The 22,330-nt window shown below is 42.9% G+C and overlaps 1 protein-coding gene across 2 annotated transcripts; it reads left to right on the top strand.

Moving 5' to 3' along the window:
- Positions 1-2,443: 2,443 nt before the first annotated feature.
- On the top strand, positions 2,444-11,515 carry UBE2B (ubiquitin conjugating enzyme E2 B). 2 transcript variants are annotated; one of them, XM_059483916.1, is made up of 6 exons: positions 2,444-2,571; positions 5,660-5,740; positions 6,460-6,485; positions 7,508-7,597; positions 8,780-8,868; positions 9,643-11,515. In XM_059483916.1, exons 1-6 carry the CDS (start codon positions 2,528-2,530, stop codon positions 9,769-9,771), a joined length of 459 nt encoding a protein of 152 aa, XP_059339899.1. In that variant the 5' UTR covers positions 2,444-2,527; the 3' UTR covers positions 9,772-11,515. The 2 variants fall into 2 exon arrangements, with proteins under 2 accessions (XP_059339899.1, XP_059339900.1); XM_059483917.1 differs by lacking the exon at positions 2,444-2,571 and adding an exon at positions 3,324-3,344.
- Positions 11,516-22,330: the final 10,815 nt, after the last annotated feature.

Genomic DNA, 22,330 nt, shown 5'->3' on the forward strand with positions numbered 1-22,330 from the left:
TAAAAAAAATAGAAATAAACATTGAACTTGAAACAGCTTCCTGATCAGGAAGTTGTTACATCTATCCCAGTATTACTCAAGAAAGAACACATTGCTTTCTGTTCTAGACCACAGGCTGTGTAAGGATTTTTTCCAAGGGTTTGAAGCACTGTTACATTGGATAGCTTTAATGGTTGCACACAAAAAACCCTCTCCAGGAACCAAATGACAAAGTTAGTGTTGAAATTGTTGTTTCCACTCATCTCTGGAAGTCAGTGGGTTACAAGTACCTGATAAATTGAAAACATTTGAACTAAAATGCCCATAGTGACATTATAATGGCAGTGATGCATTTAAGTTCATTAAGCAAGGAAGTACTGGAAATTATTATCAGCAGATACAAATCTAAAGTGGATATTTAGTGCAGATTTCATTTTGAGACACATTAAACCACCTTTGCAGGGCCAGAGCCTATCTTTTATTGCTTGCTGGGACTGATTTTTTTTTTAAGTAGCTTGGGATATATCAATTTTAAAACATATACATACCATGCAATCAACAGAACAGAAATTGCACCTCTTCAGAGGAGAAAAAAAAAGCGCTTTTAATTTATTATTAAAACGACCAGCTACACATGTTACTGCCAGGTAGGATTAAAATATTCCATTAGATAACGTCAATACACTGTTCCCTGGTGGTGTCAGAGAAGAAATATTGTCCCTGATGAGATGTTGCTGAAAAAGTTCCCAAGCTAGGTGAAAATACCAAAGGGATTCAGGTTCAGCTCCAGCTTGGTGCTGCTGTTTGGTTTTTGTTTATTTCCCCGCACAGGCTGAGGGTGACTCGGGCTTCAAAGGGCAGAGAGCTGCCCTGGGGACAGGGGATGCCCTGTCTGGGCTCTGAAGCAGTGCCTGCTAATGCTGAATTAATTAAAGTTGTTAAGTGACCTTCATTTTGTGTACAGGTCCAAGCTTGCACTGGTTTTTACAGATTGCTTTCTGCCTTCCACGTTAACAGGAGCAAAATAAAAGCCGGATATAGTTAGAGGAGCAGTGGAATGAAAAATGGGAACGTGTGTGGTGGGAGGAGGAGGAGGAGTCCAGAGGAGGGGATTGCTTGCCAGGAACCATTCCTCACTAGGGTGGGAATCATGTTTTAGTGGCTGGGGTATTATAGTTTCCTATTACCCAGCCTTTTGGAAAAGCTTGCTCCCCTGCAGCACCAGGACTTGTGTGAATTCCTCACTTTTGGCATCTGACTATTTTTACTAAGCTGGGACATTGGATTAAAATGGTCTGAGTAAATCTTTGCAGAGTTAAATCCCACCCTGTGTGAAATGCAAATTCCTCTTCTAAATGACCCAATGAGTGGTGCTGCTGCAGCAGGGCTGGCATTAGCTTGGTGAAAAAGCATCTCTGAGCTTTGTGCTGTGAAACCCTGGGCTGTGCTGTTCCACCACCTGGATGGATGGCTGGAGGCAATGGGAATGGGCAGGGGATGCAGACAGCGTTTATTTCTGTCATTTCATTATGAGTCCCATGATGTTTTGACCTCCTTAAAATGATCGGAAAGAAAAGCAGGGAGGCACATGTAACCACACAAATCCAAGTTCAGGGATAACTTCCAAGACTGCATGTAAGAACTGGGTCACGACTTCAAAGAGACCTGCTCTGTCTGTTGGAGTAATGGGATTTTCACAAAGGGCTGAGAGCCAGGACATCAGTCTGTATTTAGAGGGAACTTAAAGAAATGCCGAGAGACCCATATGGCAAAATGGACCATTATCCCAAATTAAAAATTGATAAGAACTAAATTTTTAAGACATTCAGTTATTGCAAATAGTGGGAGTGGGCTGAATACACAGCACAGAAGAACCTAAGCGTACAACCTTGTAATCTGACCTGGAGCAATTGTTTGTGTGCTCTGCAAAGTTCAGCTAGATCACAGCGAGCTGGTGTGTGTGCCTGGCAAGGGGAAACCCCAGGCTGAACCGCTCCGGGAGCGTCAGGCAGCGCTGCTGCTGCCCGGCCGTGCCGGGGGCGGCCGTGCCGGGGGCGGCCGTGCCGGGGGCGGCCGTGCCGGGGGCGGCCGTGCCGGGGGCGGCCGTGCCGGGGGCGGCCGTGCCGGGCTCTCCCGGACCTTTCCCGGGCCCTGTCCCCCCGGCAGTCCCGGGGTGCGACAGTCCCGGGCTTTCCCGGACCGTTTCCCAGATCCTGCCACCCGGCAGTCCCGGGCTCTCCCGGACCTTGTCCCTCCCGGCAGTCCCGGCTCTCTCCTAACCCTTTCCCAAGTCCTGTCCCCCCCGGCATTCCCGCTCTCTCCCGACCCTTTCCCGCTGCCTCCTCCCAAACTCCGCCGAGCGAGGAGCCGCCTCCCCCCCGTTACCCCCCCGCCCGGTGCGATGGTGCGGTCCCGCCCCCCCCCCCCCGCCCCCGCAGGCGCAGTGGTGCGGCCGGCGCAGGCCCCGCCCCGCGCGCGGAGCCGCCATTGCGGGTTGTTTGTGCGGGCGCGCAGCAGCGCGGGCGGGAGGCGGCGCCGCGGCCCCGCCATGTCCACCCCGGCGCGCCGCCGCCTGATGCGCGACTTCAAGAGGTGAGCGGGGCCTGACCCGCCGCTGCCCCGCGCCCGGGGCTGGCACCGAGCCCCCCCGGGCAGGGGAGCGGCAGAGCCGGGGGGAGCGGGGGCGCAGCGAGGGGAGCGCGGGGTCCCGCCGGGCAGCGCCGGCTTTGTTCAGCCGCCTCGCCCGGGCGCCGACGGCTGGGGGCGTGTGAGGATCGGAGTTGGAGCGGCGGCTGCGGGGCCGGGAGTGCCCGCGGGGTCACGGGGCGCCGGGCTGGCGGGGCTGCGGGGCCGGGCCCGCTCCGCTGCCAGGGCCGTGTCCGTGCCCGGGTCTGGTCCGTGCCGCCCTGCCCGCAGCCCCGAGAGCGGCCGCAACCCGCCGGCTCCGGCTTCGGGATAGCTCCGGCGGAATTCACAAGTGTTCCGGGCTTGCTGATCAGAGGGCCTCTCTGAAAATAAGTTTGTTTTGATAGGCACCTGGAAAGAGTTAGCGAACGCTTCGTTAGTGTGTTATAAGAAGCAAAATGCCCTTTAATGTTTTTGGGCACTGTGTTTCTGTGATCCTGTGATAATGTGTTTAAAGTTTGCAGTCGTGAAGACTCTTGTGTAATATACGCGAACTGCTAAAGGAGCAGTTATTAATTGCACTTTTAAATGTTAATGACTGAACCACTGACTCTGGAATAAATTATTTCCAGTCTGACACGTAAACATACTTAGAACAGAGTGTGGAAAAGGGTGGGAGGTTTCCTTGCAGGATGTACAGTAAGAGCTCTCCAGACTGGGTCGCTCAGGAGTTCTTGGAGGTGAGTCAGCTTTGATAGTGTCTCTTTTTTTAGCATAGCCATGTTATACCAGGCCCTGACAACACATCAGTAAACACTTGACGTGTATTGTAGGTAATTTACGTGGCTGCACGTAAAGCAGCAGCGACAAAAGCCTGATTCGTGCATGTAGAAGCAGGAGGAGGTTTTTTGGGAAGTGGAGCCCTCCCCTGCTGTTGTGTGAGTGTTGGTGTTTGTTAAGTGGGTGTTGCTTGATTCCTGTTCAAATCAAAACAGGATATTCAGACTTTTTATTGTATTTGCTTACACAGATGAACCAGTGATTTTTTTTTCAGGCTGACTACCTCAATTTTTCAAGATTGCAATCAGATGTGGTGGTTTTTATGTCTTTATATTCCTACAAGGACTGGTTTAATAATTTTGACGTTATGGCTGGAGAGACTCTATTTAGAGAAGACTCTAAATCTATATAACCAAAAATATAACCAAGTAGACAATGTAAATTAAACCCATTTGTCATATATATAGCGACTTTAGTATTCCAAAAGTTATGTAACTTTTTCACGTCAGTTTTTGTTTTGCTCTTTTGTGCTGCAAGTTATGCATTTGTTTCTTATGTTGCTGATACTTCATACTGAAAGAACAGACAATGTGCTGTGAACTCTGATTCACTTCATTAAATATAAACTGCTTTTGCATACTGTGATTGTCAGGAGCAGTCAAGAGAGAAGTGTTCAGCAGATTTCTTACCTCCTCTAATTTGTTTGAATAAACCAAAAAAAAAATAAAAGGCTATTTATTTACTTTGCTGATAAAAAGGGAGTACTCAAACCACATTTCCCCTGCTGTTTAGGACTTTCAGGATTAGCCCTATTTGCAGTCCTTGCCAGATCCTGTCTGCAGTTAGACCCTGTGACAAGCAGGGTGCACACGTGCTTTGAAGTTGATCTAAAAACCAAAGTCATCTCCCAGATGCATTTATCAGGCTAACGCTCAGGCACTGCTGCTGGCCTGCAGCCTGGCTGTCACGTAGGAAGAAATCCTGTTCCTGCTTTCCCTGACCAAAATAGTAGGTGGTTTATGCTGTTGATACTCAGCTGTCTGGACTGTGTGTGCTCCAAGAGCAGAGATGTAAACACAGAGTTTAAAGGGGCTCTGTGGGGCAGCAGCACTGCTCAGCATTCTTGGACCATAATTATTTGGTAAAACAGTGGTGTTTTACCCATGGTGTTACTCCAGGCTGAGGCAGTGCAAGTGCAGGGAAGATTGCCTGCCTGTGCTGCTGACAGCTCTCAGTAAATCTGCATTTGGCATTTAGTTAGAATTTGTCCATTGGTGTGCAGAGCTTTTTGTAGTGACTTGTTTATAAGTGTGCTGTGATATTATCAGACCTCATGGTAACACTCAAGAGTTGTTTGTGACACAAGGGCAGTCTCTGCATTTTCCTTATTCTTGCATAACTCTGGAGGTAAAACAGGTGAGGGCAGTAGGAGCTGTCACTGAGGGGGTTTGAGCAGGTGGATTGATTGGGACCTGCTGGTGTACATTTGTCAGGGTCTTGTGATCCTTAATATGGATCAGTGATGGGCACGGGGGCATTTGGATCCTGTCCTTTGGCTGCATTACATATTTCTGGTTCAAGTTTGTGAAGCTTTCAGTGAGCAACATGCTTTTGCCTAGTCCGAGGATTAAGGAACTAAAAATAATTTTAAATGTTCCTGTAATTGCTTTAGAGATAAACACATTTGTGGGGCTGGTAAGAGGGAGTAGCAGCACGCAGGTTTCCCCTTTGCTCTCTTTTGAAGCAATCAGCTTGTCAGTCAAAATAGGCTTATACCAAATATAGCCACTTGTCATGCACAGATCTGGGTGTGCAGGAAAAGCTCCTCTGATGGTCCCTTGCCTTGAGTCCCAGCAAGAATGCTCTGTGTGTGTGCCACTGCCTGGATTTCAGCTCTTGCTTGTGCCTGCAGCTTGTTCTCCTCTTCACTGAGGCAGCCAGCAGCAATTGCTCTCTCATAGTTCACAGTGTAGCACCATAAATCCCAGCTGTCCATGGTGCATAAGTTATTCTTACAGTTAATCCTTTGCTCCCTGAACACTTAATCAGACCTCTTGTGCCCTTGTGTCTCAGTGTAAAACATGAGAAAATCTTGGTGTATGTTGCTTTGTATATCTGTCTTTCAGAGTGTTGATAATCTGCATGTGATGCTTTGTGTATTCGCTGATCTGGAATGAGAAATGATTTATAAAATGTGGATATTACTGGTAAGTTATATCTGCAGGTGGAAGTATTTAATATATATGACTTGTCATTCTATGTTTGTAATTCTTAGATTGCAAGAAGACCCTCCTGTGGGTGTCAGTGGTGCACCATCTGAGAATAACATAATGCAATGGAATGCAGTTATATTTGGGTAAGAGTTTTTGGTCACTATAAAATTCGGTGTTAGAGGGCTAACTGTGACAACCTGATGTTTATTTTTACAGTTACTCTCTTGTTTCATGTATGTTAAGTCAGTAAACTTAAAAAATTAGCCAAGGTAAAAATCTCTTTTCACAGATAATGGGGAATGGTTAGGAACGAAAAAAACCTAAATTTTAAATTTGTTCAGCATTTTTGTTGAATAAAGCTTGCATGTGGCTTAATAAATAGGTTATGCTGTGTTATGAAAAAGCAGAATTCCTCCTTAAAGTATGTAAATGCCACATGTTCTCAGCCATTAAATCCAGATGTATTAGTGATTGGATGGAATCCTAGTAGGACAAGGTACAGGATCTGTCTGGGAAGTTACATTAAATATTTTGTGGAAGAGGGGGTGCCTTAGTATCCTTTCATCAAACTGAAGTGTGCTTGCTAATAGTCTGCTCATTTGTTCCAAACTAGTCACCTGAAGGCCTGTGTATTGTTTGGGATGATGATAAAGTTGATATCCCAAATAGCAGGTGACTGTGGGACATGTCTTAGAGACAACAAAGCTTTCAGAAGTTACCTATGGATGCTTCTGTAGTCATTTAAATGATTGCTTCTGCCTGTATCTTGGAGAGGATGAGAAGTAAGATATACATTTATTGTGCCTGTGTGGAAGTAGGTAATGATCATTTTTAACTGGAGTTTCTTTTTAAAACCTTTCAGGCCAGAAGGGACACCTTTTGAAGATGGTAAGTTGCTGTCCTTTGTATCCTTTGTCATTCTAATAAATGTTAACAGTACTAACATTGTTCTGCTTTTGAAAAATAATAGATGTGTATAATTTGAAACAAACCAAGTAAGTGAAGCAGTGAGGGCTATAAAAATATGTATCTTGATCTAAGAAGTGTCTTATTGTGCTGGCTCATGGTTGGATAGAAAGCTATGAAGCAATGCTCCTATCAAGGCTTTTTCATACATACCCACAAGAGCTTTTAGCAGGGATTATTGGCCTGACACTGCCAGGTGTGTTTGCACATCTCTTTAGCTGAGCTCAACAAGAGCTTTTCTCGTTTCATCTTTTGGCATGTTTGATTCATCACTGTTCCCCTAATGAAGAACAGGTGAAAAACCTGGAGGTGTTCTCAATATAGAACTCAGTGAGGTTGAGGGAATCCCAGATTTGTACATAAACATGAAAGCTGGTGTGTAATGACCCTCCCTCAGGCACATGAGGAATAATGAGTTTAATAATTATAGTATTATTGCAGTAATTGGCAGCAGATGGGTTTTTCTCTGTGTTGGGTTGGAGGAATTACAGTAAATTATTCACTGATCCATAACAAAGGTTTTCAGTGAATCAGTTGTGAGCTCCAAAGACTGAGATTGCTGATTATGAAATTCCAGTGTTTCTTTGCTGGCACCACAATGCCTTCTTAATGAAACGCCTTAAAGTCACCCGAGTCCATGGGCCCAGCATCCCTGGGTCATGGAAAAGTGGGATAAAGCTGCCTTTGCCATGTGTACACTGAGTCTCCAAGCTCCTACCCAACCACTACTGCTGGGTTTGTTATTCTAAGCAGTAATTCCATAGTTCCAATATCACTTGAAATATGAAAAGCAATCAGATTCAGTGTTGTTTTGTTTTTTTTTTTTTAAATAATGGTGAGGAGAAATACTGTTCATGGAGTACATAAATTAATTTGTTGTCTATGTTCCTGGATATGTTCTTTTGTTGTTAATTATCTGATTTTCTTTATCTTTGTTTGGACAGGTACTTTTAAACTAGTAATAGAATTTTCTGAAGAATATCCAAATAAGCCTCCGACTGTTAGGTTTTTATCAAAAATGTTCCATCCAAATGGTGAGTAAAGCATCTTTATTTAGCTCTAATACTCATTAAATATTACAGTGTGGTCAGGCATTCTCTGCAGCTCCAGAATGCTTAATCTCTCTTCACTGCCATCTCCTAAGTAGATGTCTAGGACAGCAACTGCTTGACAAAAAATTTGGAGTTATGATGCTATTAAGAAGCAGCTATCTGCCTCTTACTGATCAATATGTAGCCTCAGTAGCAAAGCCTGTGAGTATTTTCAGCAGCAGAGGCTGCACTTTGGTTGGTTTAAAGAGGCAGTTCTGGCTGCAGATTCCTGCCCCCTTCCATTTAACAGCAGCCATGTCTGTGCAGCCACAGCATGAGCTGCAGGAGCTGCTGGAGCCAAGTGTTGATTATTCCTGCCAGGTGAGGTTTCACCCAAGTCCCTGCTTTCATCTGGTGCTCTGTGCCCACCAGGACAGCACAGGGAAGAAAATAAGGATGCTCAGTCATAGAGGAGATGTCTGACCCCATCTTAGTGGTGAGGGCAGCTGTGAGAGTGCACCGTGCTGTCTCCCCCAGCACTGATAGGTTTTGCTGAGTGCAGGAAGAAACCTGCCTGCTGCTCCTCTGTAGAAATTATATCTCAGATACTGTGCAGGCCAGGTTGTCTCTGCCACAAGGTCTGTAATTTGTTGGGAGCAAGCTGGAAGACAAGGGTGTAGAAGTTTGAGCAGTGAGTCTCAGGTTCATGTGAACTCCAGAAGACTGATAGGTATCCAGACAGAAGCAGGATTTCAGGCACTTTTCCATATTTTCTGTCTGCCTTGGTGCCTCTGATAGTGAGTGTGTGAAAATGGGGCAGGAGCTGTCCCTGCTCATGGTGTGAGGGGTTCCACTCCTGCAGTGAAGCCTTGCTGCTCTCTGGGAGCCTCTCCACTGTGACAGTGTGGGTCAGTCACCCTGCAGGAGCAGGACACCAAATCTGCCCCTTCCTGTGCTAATGCCATAGTCTTCAGACCTTCCTTCTTTCCCTCTTAGGTGTTCTGTTAATTTCAGTAATAAATCTTCAAAGTATGTGTCAAGCCACAGAAGATGGTGAGACAAACTGCTGTCCTCTTTCCTAAAGCATTAATAATCTCAGCACAGACTGCATTGGAACAATAACTCTGCCCTGAGCAGTGCCATAAATCTGACAGATTCTAAGTGACACCTGTGTTGTATTTACAGTGTATGCAGATGGCAGCATATGTTTAGATATTCTTCAGAATCGCTGGAGTCCAACATATGATGTTTCATCTATTTTAACTTCAATTCAGGTAACTTTCCATCTGTTTTACCAAATAATTATGGTGGTGTTGGTCTCTATTCCAGAATTAACAGCTCAGTGATGAGGATAGCCAGGTGTCTGTATCAAGGGGAGCTTCAAATCCTTATGAGCTAAGCAGTATTTTTAGATCAAATAAAGACAGAGATGCTACATAATTGCTAATTCTGAGATAAAAAAACTGCCATTATATATTTTTGCACAGGAAAGCAGCTACTGGTTTGTGTTCATTTTTGACTGTTTTTACTCAAGATAGGATATCAGATGCAGAAAATTTTCTCATGTTTGAAACATTTAACTTTACTGTGAAGCCCTCAAAGGGACAATATTGCTGAAACACACTACTTGGAATAAGTAAAAATGGCCTGGCTCAGTGGAAACGCACAATTCCTTTGCTCCTGTGTGATTTTCTAATTTTTCAACAGTGATGTTTTGTAGTAGACATCTTAGTCCCTCTTTAGTCCTGAATGTCAGGATAATGTAATTACCAAATAGTCATTTAGCTCCATAGTGCTGACTAGCACAAACTGTCTCTGTTTGGTTTGTGAAGCTACAAGTGTGTGCAGCACTGATGCTTAGGCAGGGTGTAATTTGTGGGTCAGTAATATAATTAGGGATGCCTAACCATGAGTTTAACTAGGTTTTTTAACTGGGCCATTCTGAGTTGTGTCTGCCTCTGAAACACATTTGACTTGAAAGTAAGTTGATTTTTTCCTTGATTTACATGTGTTGGTTTGTCTCACATTATATTTTCCCCTTTTTCTAGTCTCTGCTTGATGAACCCAATCCAAACAGTCCAGCAAACAGTCAGGCAGCACAACTTTACCAGGAGAACAAACGTGAATATGAGAAAAGAGTTTCAGCTATTGTCGAACAAAGTTGGAATGATTCATAACAGCTGCTGTGTTACTCTCCATCCTCATAATCATTATGTACAATTTAACTCTCAATAGAAAGGCTACCAGAAATTTCAAGTGCCACAGTTCTATGAATTTGCATAAAAACTCATTTGCAAACAAAATTAAGCCCTCCAGTTTAGGGGAAGCTAAAAGCTTGTGTATCTCAATTAACGTCCTTTTTATTGCATGGTAAGAACTAAGTTATTGCTACATAAATTTGTAATATATCCTGTTTGTATTTTTTTTCCAAGTGTATAATGTTGGTGTGGAGTTTTCATGACAGAATATACACATTTTGTAAATCTGTACTTTTTCAAATATTGAATGCCTTATTTTTGAATTCTTTAGATTTTTAAATTGGAGAAAAGCACTTAAAAAAAGTTTTTATATATGACTATTTCATGTAAAACTGTTAAATACATAACCTTAGTGCAAGACATTCTGCTCTTACTCTTATCTTTTTCCAAGGGCTCATTTTTTTTGTCCATGCTGTTGATAACCCTGCACTTTACAAACAGAAAAGTTAATCCACAATGCAACTGTCTTCATGGCATGGCTTTGCTTCTGCACCACAGCTTGACTTGACTCTGTGTGTCCTCAGTTGTATGAGGAAGAGACATTTTGGTAGCTGCCAATTACAAATGGGGAAACAGATAAAACTATTTTGCTAAAAGTCCCACCTTAAACCAACAGCAGAGTTGCAAACATAACCTGGGTGACCAGGCTTGATGAGAACATATTCTAATAAGTTTTATTTTTCTGAAATATTGTATTTTACAAACCTGGAAAATGTCATCTAAATCTGCCCTATATTCACATAGTGATACTGTAATATAGTTTTGAATATCTTCTAATAATTAAAGAGGTTTCCCATGAGTTTCCCTTGGGGGTAGGGAAAAAATTAATCACCAACAAAACATGTCTGCAGATTTAATGGAGTTATTCTTTAAAGCTGGACTGTGTACTGTGTGGTCAGGTCTCATGTCTGTATCATAGGCTCCACATATTTTTAAATTGACAGTTTAAGGAACTTTGGCTTTGTTTTTGTGTTGATGTGGTAATTTCTTACTGTATTCTGTAAACCAGGCTAGCTGACTGCAGTAAAGAATTAAGCCATGTTTTTTCTTCCAGCATTAAAATTGTAACAACTTTTCATAATTCCAGCCAGCATTACATATATATTAAACTCCCCAAATCCCATACCAGAATACATGGCCTTTGGTGCCTAAAAAGCAGTGGAAATTTATTTCACCTAGAAAAGAAAGTGTTGTTTATTTACAGCAGTCATTACTAGAAGTTATTCTCAGTGCACTGAAACAAAAATACCAATTTACACCTCACACCTGCTTGTAAAGGTCTGTGGCTTCCAGGAGCAGCACTGAAGTTTAGAAATGGCACTCAGAATACTGCCAAACCCAACTCTGACAGTAGCTTGTGGAGTAAAACTGCTGTGCCTTGGATAAACATTAGTGTACCAAGGCTCAGAAAATATCAATGCTGTGTAATGACTTTGCTCTCATTAAGTCAGTTTGCTTTCCTTGAATTGCTGAATTTGTGTTTAGGAATTTTTCCATCTATGGCTGATTAATAACAGGAACTCCAAAGGATCCAATTTGCTTTTGGTTGTGGTAAAGTTTCAGTAACACTGACAAAGTGGTGCTACATGGCTTAAGACATCAATGCAAAGACTTTTTTGTTCATAAATATAACATGGAAAAGCTTCCCCCTTCTTAATCTAAACTTTGATTTATCTTTTTTTAATTTGCCTCCTCTTTCAGTATTTTTGTTCCTTTGACATGTGCATGAGCTGAGATTTGCTGTTCATTAGTATTCACATTAATTTGATTTTTCCTGAACAGCCAGTTTGGCCCAGTTATAGATTGATGACGCTCAGAACGTGTTTTTGTGTCTCTGGGATGTGTGAGAAACAAAATTGGAGCAGGGGTTTAATTAATGATGGGTGCTGCAGGCTGCCTGTGCTGGGACCCACACTGTTCAGGGACAGGAGTGTCTGAAGGTGTCTGAGAGCATTCTGTGCAGAGGGCAGAACTTGGAGCCTACACCTGGAAAATGTCCTGCTGTCCCTCAGATAAGGGTGAGGTGTCCCAGGGTGGGGAGGTGTAGGGAGATAGAATATAAGAAAATAAAGGGAATATAGAAAGTAATCTTACCCCTAAGGCATTGCAGCTGGGCTAATTATTAAAGATTAGAGGCAGCCCTGACTTTAACAGGCCACAGCTGTAAGCAATGAGAAGAAGAGTGCTATAAAAGAGTGGGGTGGCTGGTTTAGGGGAATTGGAGTCAGTTGGCTGCTGTGAGAAGAAAGAGTCAGTGCTTGGAAGAGCTGTCCAGGAGAAACACTAAGAAGGTATGGTACTCTTACAGTATGGAACCCCTGAAATACAATGACAACAGGGAGGAGCACTCCCTTGCTCACCAGATTTCCCACAGTAACATTTGAGATGACTCTGCACTTGACATGACTCTGCAGGGAATGTGGGAATGGTGAGAATCCAGGCTCCATGGTGACCTGTGGGGACACACTGGGACAGAGGAGCTCCTGTTTCTGCAGGTGGGATCCTGGAGCTGCACAGGACATCCCCAGGGGGTGTGGGAGAAAGGCTCACAGAAGTCACCCTAATGCACATTAAAATCAGAGAGCACTGGTTAAAATCTGCTAAAACTTGCTAGAGAACAGATAAGTTACCAGGCAGAAGGAAGCAGGCCAGAGGTCATGGAGTACAGGATGCAATGTGTGTGAGCTGTCAGCACTCACTGGTGCTGCTCAGGGCTAGAGATTCCTCCTGGAGCCTTCACATGCCCATGTTCAGCATCTCCAGTGGGTTTAGATGCAGTGACTGTTCAGGTTTGGGTGTTCCTCTCTGCTCCCACCTCCAGCCTTTTGGGACCATCTGATCACTGGGCTGAGCCCTGCAGGCTGCCCTGAAGCTGTGTGTGGGTGCTGAAACAGGTCAGGAGTGTGGGTAAGGGACAGATGAAAGCCCTTTTCTTCTACAAAGAGCAGGAGTGATGACAAAGACAAAAAGGTTCAAGTGCCCTGATTCACAAGAGCACTCAGTAGTCACAGTGGCACAATTACCTTCTTAAATACTATACTGGGATGCTTGATTTTTAATGTATTGGGAGATGTAATGCACTAAGCTTGTTAGGACAGTGGGATTAATTAAGAAAGGGCTGATGGGTTCACATTTTGGATTTATAGCTTCTCATGGGGCTTTTGTTCATTGATATTAAACAGTTCATAATCACTTCTTTTCCATTGGATTCATATAAAGATTGAAAAACAGTGGAAATGTCTTTAAATTATTCACCCCAGAGTTGTTGTCCTATATATCCATGTCATTCCCCTGATTTTACAGTTGGACAGACGGAGGCATCCAGGTTTGCAGAGTTCCTGGGTTAGTCAGGAAGCCACTGGTGGGGCTGTGGGTGTGAACCATTCCTGGGCATTCCCCAGTCTGAGTTTCAGGTATAAAACCACCTTTGCCTTCAGGTTTATCACACTAACATTATTCATGAGAAGAATCAAACACTGCACTGCTCGTGCTGCTTTCTTCAGATCTCATTTCCCTGAAGATGTCTCATCCAAATGCAGTCCCAAGCCAGAACTAGGGGACTTGGATCTTCACAAATGTGATTAACTTCATTCGTGTGAGTTGTCCCATTGGGATTCTTCACCATAGTACAGATAAATGTGTGTAATTGAAGAATCAAGGCCTTAGGCTGTGAGAAGTGAAGAAATCACAGCTTGAGGTACTATATCTGCAGCTTCTTTGTGGGAGGTTTTGTATTAATAGTCAATTAATTCAGTGTGTCAAACAAATAAAGCTCTTAAATATTTAGAGATTAGGAGGTGCCTAATAAAAAATTTACAGGAAAAAAGGAAGATTCCATGATCACTACAGGGACATTGAGATATTCAAAATAAAACAGGATAATGTAGACAGTTAAATACTTCACATTTAACATGTCAAGAGTCTGTGAAAAGAGCTTTTGATGTATATAAAAATGCACCAGGAGAGGAAGCAACTTCTCATCCGGCCAGACTTCCCAGCCTGTGTTTTTATTTGAGGTTTTTACTGTTTGTGGAAGCTGTCCCAGGCAAATACTATGCCTTATTTGTTAGGAATTGTTTTCTGGAAGAGGAAAGGTGTAATCAGCAGGCAATCTGCTGTAATGTGTGAGTTGGCAAGGCAGATTCTCCACCTCTGCTTTGGATGGGGCTCCGTGGTGAGTGGGAAACAGTGACCAGAGACTCTGGGTGAGTGGGCAGCATTTGTGTGAGCAGTGCCAGCTCCAGCACTCTGTTTAATTTGTTGTTTAAGTATTAAAACAATCATCTGACTTCTTGTCCCTGATTTTGTTAATCTTTCTAATGGAGGAGCTTCAGCAGAGTACAGAATGTGTGTGTCCTGTTGTCACACTGACAATGGATCACAGACCCTCCTCAGCAAACCCAAATTCCTTAGAAGTGTAAAGTGGTGTAAACCCTTGGATCCAGCCTTGGGCCATATGAACACCTGTAGCTAGAGCAGTAAATGATTTAGGTGGTGTTCTTTTTATTTCATTGAAGTTTTGGGGATAAAACCTGTCCAAAACTAGAAGACCAGCAAAGAATGTGCGTTATTGCAGGTAAGTGGACAGTTTTGTTAAACATAAATCTTCACAGATAATCTCTGGAAATCTCTTCATATTCATGATGGTGAAAGAGGTGAGAGGAAAAGGAGCTAAATCTAAAAAAAAATTAAATATGAAGAATCAATGAACAAACCCCATTAACACGATGCTGCACTGCTTTAGCTGTGCATCCAAAGGATAGGAGTCTTCTAGAAAATAATTTATCTTGGATTATGTGTGTGTATGTACATAGGAGAGGGCTTTTTGAGCTATTGTAGAAACTTTAGGTAGTAGTGTTTGAAAATAATTAGGCTTTAGGATTTGAGGAGTTTTTGCTTAGCATTGTTATTGCTCCTTGAATTCATCTCATAGCTCAGCCACCATGAGCAGAGAACAAAAAACAGGCAGAAATTTTTAGACTTTCTGATAATGACTGAAATTAGCATCACAAGCTATGGAAATTGTGATATTCCCTAAAGCTTTCTTGTCATTATCCTTGGTATCTGCGTTGAAAATAAAGATTTTTAAGACAGGGTATCTTCTGTATTTGGTACTATCCCACTAATGGTAACATTCAGCCTCCGTGACTGCGTGAATCCATTCCTAATGCTTGTGTCTGCTGTGGTCTGTGTGAAAGCTGCATCCTGCCAGAAAGCAAACATGCTCCTCCCAAGCAGGGGATGTTGTTCAGCATCCAGATGAGCCCTTTTTCATGATGTGGTCAGAGCATGTAGCGTGGCATTTTCTGAGCTGGTGCAAATGTTATTAGAAGAAAGTTTGTTTTAAAATCCCACTATGTCAGTGTTTTGATCAGGAGTTCAGTGAGGTCATAAAATAAATTATTTTTGCCCTTAAACAAGTGCCAGAGCTGGGTCACACCACACTGCTGCAATAAGGGAGATGTTTGGTGGCACTGATAACAGACTTGGCTGTAGAGGCTGTTGGTGCTGAAGGGTGGGCAGGTGTCCCTGCCCCAGCCTCCACCTGTAGCACAGGGTGTTCAGCCCTCAGCCCCTAGGACTGAAAAGATCTTGTGTTTCTTCCCCTGTTTTTCAGTTTGGGTCATTAACTGCCGTGTCTGATGCATTTCTAAGCTGAATAATTTTGACAGCTGCCAATTTGGTACACATACCATGGGCTGAGCTGGGAGCCACCAGGCTGGGGAGGATTCTGGAGCCTGAGCAGAGGCTCTACCTGGCACAGCAACAACCTCAGGCACAAAGGGAGCCCTAAATAGATATTCATCAGGGAAAAAGTTGGTCAGAGAAAGGTCATCCCAAGTATCTGAGACCCACAGAGGTTTTTATCCTGGATAAACCTCTGCTTGCAAAAATCATTGAACAAATTCACATTGTTTTTAAACCCCTGTTGAACTTTTAACTGCTCTGCCTCAGTGTTAGAGTATTAATTACACTGTTCATTATCATCACCATTTATTTATTCCATAAATAATTTTTTTTATATTTTATGATTTTTTTTATAGTTCTGTCAATTTTGAAATTGATTTGGTATGACTAGAAGATTATGGGTTCAGAGGTTTGTCTAGAATTCTGCCAGATAACTACAATGTCCAGTAAATATAAATATTGCTATTTTATTACTTCATGTTAGTTCTATCATTATGGGACTTGAAGGATTTAATTCTGAAATATTATTATTCACACAGGCTGAGGCAAATTGTCTTCAATGACTGATCAAAATGGGAAGAAGGCAGAAATGCCATCTCCTCTGAATTAATTATGAACCACACAGCTCTTGCTATTATCTGTTTACACATTATTGGCCTTGTGATGTGCTGGTGAGAGATTTTCTTTCACTGTCTGGTCCAAACGTACATGAAGTCCAATTTCATTAAGAAGGCTGCTCGCCTGCCCTGTTGAAAGGGTCATTGTGTTAGTTATTACAGTGTTTTCTTTGTGCTGCCTTCCCCCAAATTCCAGTAACTATTTTGTTGAAAAGTTTGAAAGTGAACTTTTGATGCCTGTGAAAGCTGCTTCATTGACTTTATTGACTCCAGAGCCTGAAGTTCTTTATCCACAGAGATCTTTTAAAGGACACTAAAAAGTTTCAGCCAAAGCTTATAGAATTTGGTACTTATAGTATAGTTAAGTATTATAGACCCAATGCTGTTCCCATGGAGACCTAAAGGAATTTCTCCATTGAATTAAGTGGTGGCAAAGCATCCCCTTTATTGGGTGGGAAAAGGACTGGACTGGAGAACTCCATTTGTTGTTCCCAGTTTTGTTTGTGTGCTCTCTCTTCTGCATAAAGAAATAGCAAAATTAAATTTTAGGTATTTTCAGTGAAATTTAAAGTATTTTCATTGTGATTCATCTGCTTCGAGCTTGTGTTTGGGGGTAAAGGAGTATGTTGTTCTAGGGTGATAACCCATGGCAGGCAAAGGCAGAGCTCTCACTCACTGCTGGTGCCTTTCCCTGCAGTCTGGGATGTGATGTCTGGGATGTTTCAGTCTCCCACTCTCCTGCTTGGGAGAGGTCAGACAGAGCTGGAGCTGTTGGCAGGTGATGTCAGTGCATCTCTCTTGGGTTCTGTGCCACTATTCTTGAGGACACTTCATGTCAATTTGTGGAAACACCAACTTGTTAGCACTGGAATTCAAATTCTTTGCTTAATACTCAAAGAAATCTCAGGTAGACTCATATTTAGAAAGAGCTTTCCCATGCTGGAAGTTTGGGATATTGCTCAAAGTGTTGTTCAAAGTCCCTGCTGCAGACATGGCTTCAAGTGGGAGCTCTGCTGCAGGCACATGGCCAGATCCTGCAGCTCTGGGGTACAAACTTACAGGAAAAAATAAAATTGAGCCCTCAGATTGTACAATACAGTGCTAAAAAGTGGTTTTGGTTGAAGCTGTGTCATTAAATCCTTGGCTACTGAAGTCAGCAGATTTATGATTGATTTAGCCAGAGTGAGGGTCTTGTCTATAATGAAGTCCTTTCATTTTGTCTCACTGAGATTCCTCTTGTTCTTTCTTAGTGCCTTATGACACATTGACTCCATCCTTGCCTCAAACAAAGAGAAATTATACTATCATGATAGCCCTTTAAATATTTCCTATTTGAGGACCTACTGAAAAGGCTCCAGAGGCAAATTCTTGGTTTAGAAGTTGCTATTTATGTCTAGACACATCTGAATGTTGTTACTCTTTGAATGTCCTGGATTGCTTGCTGCTTTCTCTGTAGAGATGGATGAATCAAGAGAGAGAATGCATTATTTTAAATTAACTTGAAATAAGCTTTAACCAGCTCGGGGTTCTACTTGTTGCAACTGGCTCCCTTGATAAAAATAAGTAACAGAATAAGTGACACCAGAAGGAAAATCCTTATTTATTGATGTTTTAAAGCAGAGCAGAAACAGGTTCTCAATACATGACATTGGATTCTGTTTGCATATTATGATTTGAATTATTATAGTGTCTCAGACTCCTGGATATGGCAGGGAGCCTACATGGGCTCTACACAAACAAATCCAGTGCCTTGTCTTTGCTCAGCACAGGTGTAAGGCAGGTGATGACAGGGAATAGTCAGGTACAGAAGGGAAGAAAATAACAAAACCACAATTAGTGCCAAGAGAACTACTGGTCTCTTTTTGCTAACCAATTATCAAATATCATAATAAATCAATAGTTAAGCTTGGCAATTTATATATTTCATTAAAAATATGCACACCTGAAGTAGAAAGCCAGATTGTCCTCAGTGTGTGTATTTCAGCTCCACAGGCAGGTTACACAATACAATCCTCACAGACCAGCTGATCTCCACCTCTGTTTTTCTGCAGTTCTGCATTTCTAAAAGTATTGTAAAGCACCACAAGTTAAATTGCTGCTTGTTTCTGTTCCTTCCTGCAAACTGCATTTGCTTACCAAGCAGGTGAGAGTTATGAGGGTCAGCATGAAGAGCAGCCTGGCTCTCCAGCTGTCCTGGTGCACATCCTTCTGAAAAAGGATGGACTCACAGCTCTGAAATTACACCTTCCTTGCTGTTTTTTAGGTGTTTATCTCACAGCATCCCTGGGTGGGTAATATTAACAAGTACACAGTTCTCTAGGATTTTTATTTCATGAGAAACAGTTGTTCTGGGTCAATCACAAGACTTCTTGTTTCTGAATTTGGTACAGGCAGGGCAGGACTCACTACAATATTAGGAGGTAAAATGTTCAGTGTGTACAGGTACAGACACAGAACAGAACCATGGAATCATTTAGGTTGGAAAACACCTTTTAAATCATTGAGTCAAAGTGTTAAAATCTCCATATCTGCCCTGGACCTCAGGGGTGGAGCTGCACAGACACTGAGGGTCTGTCCTGGCTCTGGCATCCACACTCAGCTCAAATGGGAGCTTGGGCAGCATCTCCAGCAACATTTCATCCTTAAACCCAGCAAGATAGAGGCCAGATGTATGCAGGAGAAGTGAAACTCTGGGTTTACATCACTTGAAAGACCACAAAATGTCATTAAATCTCTGCATATTAATTTATCCAGCTAAATTGTCTCACTGCTGACGGCATGCTGGGTTACATTCATTTTCAAAGGATGAAGCAAACATTTCAAATGAATGATCAAAAGAGTATTTTCCTCTTTTTGCATTCTGAGTATGGAGTCTATGAAACATTTATTCAGGAAATGAAGAATTAGGGCCTGACAGATATCTCTAGTGTCACAGAGTAAGCAGGTTATCTGGAGATTTCTAGTGCAAACAATCCTGCACTTTGATGAATACACGAGTAATTGCCACTACAAGGGGTTGAAAGCAATATTAGATTGAAGTTACAGTCATTTCAGCAATTATAAATAAAGTCTCAAAATTAAGTCGATTAAAATGAGAAATATCTTTTTTCATCTGTGCATTTCTTAAGCAAAGAATAACAGACAATTGTGGTTTAGAGTGTAAATAATAATATTTTTGTTGAGCAGGGGGCTGGATGTAAGGGAAATAGATTGATGCCTGGTGTCTTAGGGAATTCTGCAGGAAGATCTGTGAAATGCTGCAGTCCTACATGGTCACAGCTTGTTTGTCCTTGATTTTGTGTCTGACATTCGTCTGGGATTCTGACACTTTATTTTCACTCAGTGTTGTCGTCAAAATGATGCAGACCTTCTCTGTTAACTTGAGTGTTTAGGAGCTCTGAGACCTTAAATTGTAATTACATTGCTTCAAATGTCAGGTTCTTCAACATCATATCACTGCTGGTGATAGAAACCTAAGCAGCTTAGGTGATATAAACCTAAGGAGCTTAAATAGCTTCAGGATGCCATTTAATGTATGGGGAATCTCCCTGCCCAGGGAACCTGATAGGGGACATCTGAGTCACGGTGACAGCCTCAACAAGCAGGCAGGAGGGTGTGATGAGCTCAGAGGAGGTGAGCTGATGATGGTTTGCTATTTATAGATGCACAAAGAGGCTCGGAGACGGGAGCTCCAGGCAGGGCCACTCTGCGCTTGCTACGAAAATGATTCCTCGTCAGAGCTGCAAGCAAAACACAATTTGTAGCTGGCAGAGTCTCGGGGTGCTCTCCTTGTATGAACACATGGGCATGCCACAGCAGCAGCAGCTTTTGATGAGAGCCTGAAATACGCACGTTTTAGCAATTCACTGCTGAATTTCATCTCTCTGTTCCTTGGTGTGTTTTGGTTTTTACAGGGAAGGAATGAAATGATGCTGTGTATCCTCTACACTAAAAGCAGCCTCCTCTCATTATTTTAAGCTGAAGGAGTGCCAATTTAGATCAGATATAAAGAAGGGGTTTTTTACAATGATGGTGGTAAAATACTAGCACAGATTGCCTGGAGAGGTGATGGGTCCATTGAAACACTTTGGCCAGGATGGACAGGGCTCTGAGCAACCAACACCATGACCTTGATGTCCCTGCTCATTGCAGGGGGTTGGGCTGGAAGACCTTGAACAGGTCTTTTCCAACTCAAACTGTTCTGTGATTATGATAAGATAATATTCAGGAATTAATTATTCCAGTTTATTTACTGGAAGACTCTTCTCAGCCAGTTCTGGAAACTAGAGTTGTAGCACTTAAATCCAGTAACCTTCTCTTCAACAAAACACTGATGATTACAACAACCAGTTGTATCTAGCATCCCCATCACCTTCAATCAAAACCAAAGAGATTGTGTTTGTTTCAGTCACTTGGTAAAAAGGTGCAACGGTTTAGTGATTTCCTTAAAAAAAATAAGGGCAGAAAGAGCAGACTGAGCTCAGAGTTCCAGCTAGAAGCCTCACAATCATTGCTTGTAGACCATGAGCAGTAGCTGTGGCACTTTCCTAGACCATTTGTGTCCTAGGTAGGGCTAAAGAGTAGTTTGGGCCATTTTCAAGCCATGGTTTGGCCATGCCCCTCTGCACCAGGGAGGGGATGGCTTTAATACTAAAGGTGACAGCGACCCTGTCCCAGCTACTCCCGGTTCCAGAGAGGAGTCCAGCACCTTCTGTGCAGTCAGGGAGACACCCCCTTTTTACTTGAGAAAGGAAAACATTCAATTAGGTGAAGCTGTAAACCAACAGACACGATAATCTTACAAGCAGGTTGGAAGTTTTGTCATAAGTTATTTTCTCAATACTCATAGAATCATAAAATAATTTGGTTTGGCGGGGCTCTTACAGATGATCTCATTGCGATCCCCCTGCCATGGGCAGGGACACCTTCCTCTATCCCAGGTTGGTCCAGCCCTATCCAGCCTGGCTTTGAACATTTCCAGGGATGGGTGAGCCACAGCTTCTCTGGGCAACCTGTGCCAGGGACTCACCACCCTCACAGGGAAGAATTCCTTCCTAACATCAAGCCTGAATCTCTCCTCTTTTGGTTTAAAACCATTCCCTCTTGTTCCATCACTGTCTGCCAGTATAAAAATCCCTCTCCCTCCTTTTTATAAGCTCCTTTAGGTACTGGGAGGTGCTGTAAGGTCTCCCTGGAGCCTTCTCTTCTCCAGGCTGAACAACCCCAATTCTCTCAACCTGTCTTCACAGGAGAGGTGCTCCAGCCCTCGGAGCATCTCCATGGCCCTCCTTTGGAGCTGCTCTAATAAGATCTTTCCTGCCTTTCTGATGCAAGAGAAAAAAAAGATCTTTTGTGCCCCCACCCCACATCTGCATGCCTGAATGCAGCTCTGCTTCTGCTGTGGCTCAGACCCATCCCAGCCCAGGATCAGTGTCATGCCTGTTTCCCAGATGCTGAGCCCAGAGCCTGCACACTGTTAAACCCCCATGAGATGAGCTGGGAGGGAGCTCATCAGAGGGAGCTCATCACCTCGGATCAGGCGACACTGAAGCCCCTGTCACAAGCTTAGAAAGGTCAGTCCCATATTTACAAAAGCCCATCAGAGCTGAATTGTGCCCTGATTGAGATTATACTGGAAGGAAGACCTGGCTGTGCTGATGTTGACATGATTTCCTGAGAAAGTGAAATTGAGGCATTTATTTCTGATGGTTTTGCACAGCGCAGAGCTCTCAGCCTGATTTGTATTCAGCTGCTGCATATTAAGACTGGTCATTGCTCTTGTAAATGGTAGATAGGAAGAATTGCTATACAGAGAAATATTTCCTCTGTTTTAGGGTAGGTTTTAGCTATAGCCCTTCAAGTCCTGATAACCAAAGCCAGAGTGATGTGTCTGGCATTCTCTGCCCTGCACTCCCAGTTATTTATTCTGTGATGTGCAGGAAGGAAGGAGACGTGTGCAATCTCCATTCTTGTTACCAGGAATTGTGCACTTAATTCTCTGTGCATTGTACTGAAAATGAACTAGTAAGATGTGTTCTGCATCAGCAAAAAGGCTCCCTTATTCAGCTGGAATGAGAACATGCACACTTTAACTCGGGAGTAAAGAAAATCGCTGTAAACGATTTCTTTAAACAGAATCTGTTGGGTTTTGCCTTCAATTTTTGCTGAGAGCG

Source organism: Ammospiza nelsoni, chromosome 16, assembly GCF_027579445.1.
Source record: "Ammospiza nelsoni isolate bAmmNel1 chromosome 16, bAmmNel1.pri, whole genome shotgun sequence".
Lineage (NCBI taxonomy): Eukaryota > Metazoa > Chordata > Aves > Passeriformes > Passerellidae > Ammospiza > Ammospiza nelsoni.

Excerpts from the sequence above, each read along its gene's own strand:
- UBE2B (XM_059483916.1), top strand. The coding sequence starts at position 2,528 with ATGTCCACCCCGGCGCGCCGCCGCCTGATGCGCGACTTCAAGAG. Across the intron at positions 5,741-6,459 it reads TGGAATGCAGTTATATTTGG|GCCAGAAGGGACACCTTTTG; the intron begins GTAAGAGTTTTT and ends AAAACCTTTCAG. Across the intron at positions 7,598-8,779 it reads AAAAATGTTCCATCCAAATG|TGTATGCAGATGGCAGCATA; the intron begins GTGAGTAAAGCA and ends TTGTATTTACAG.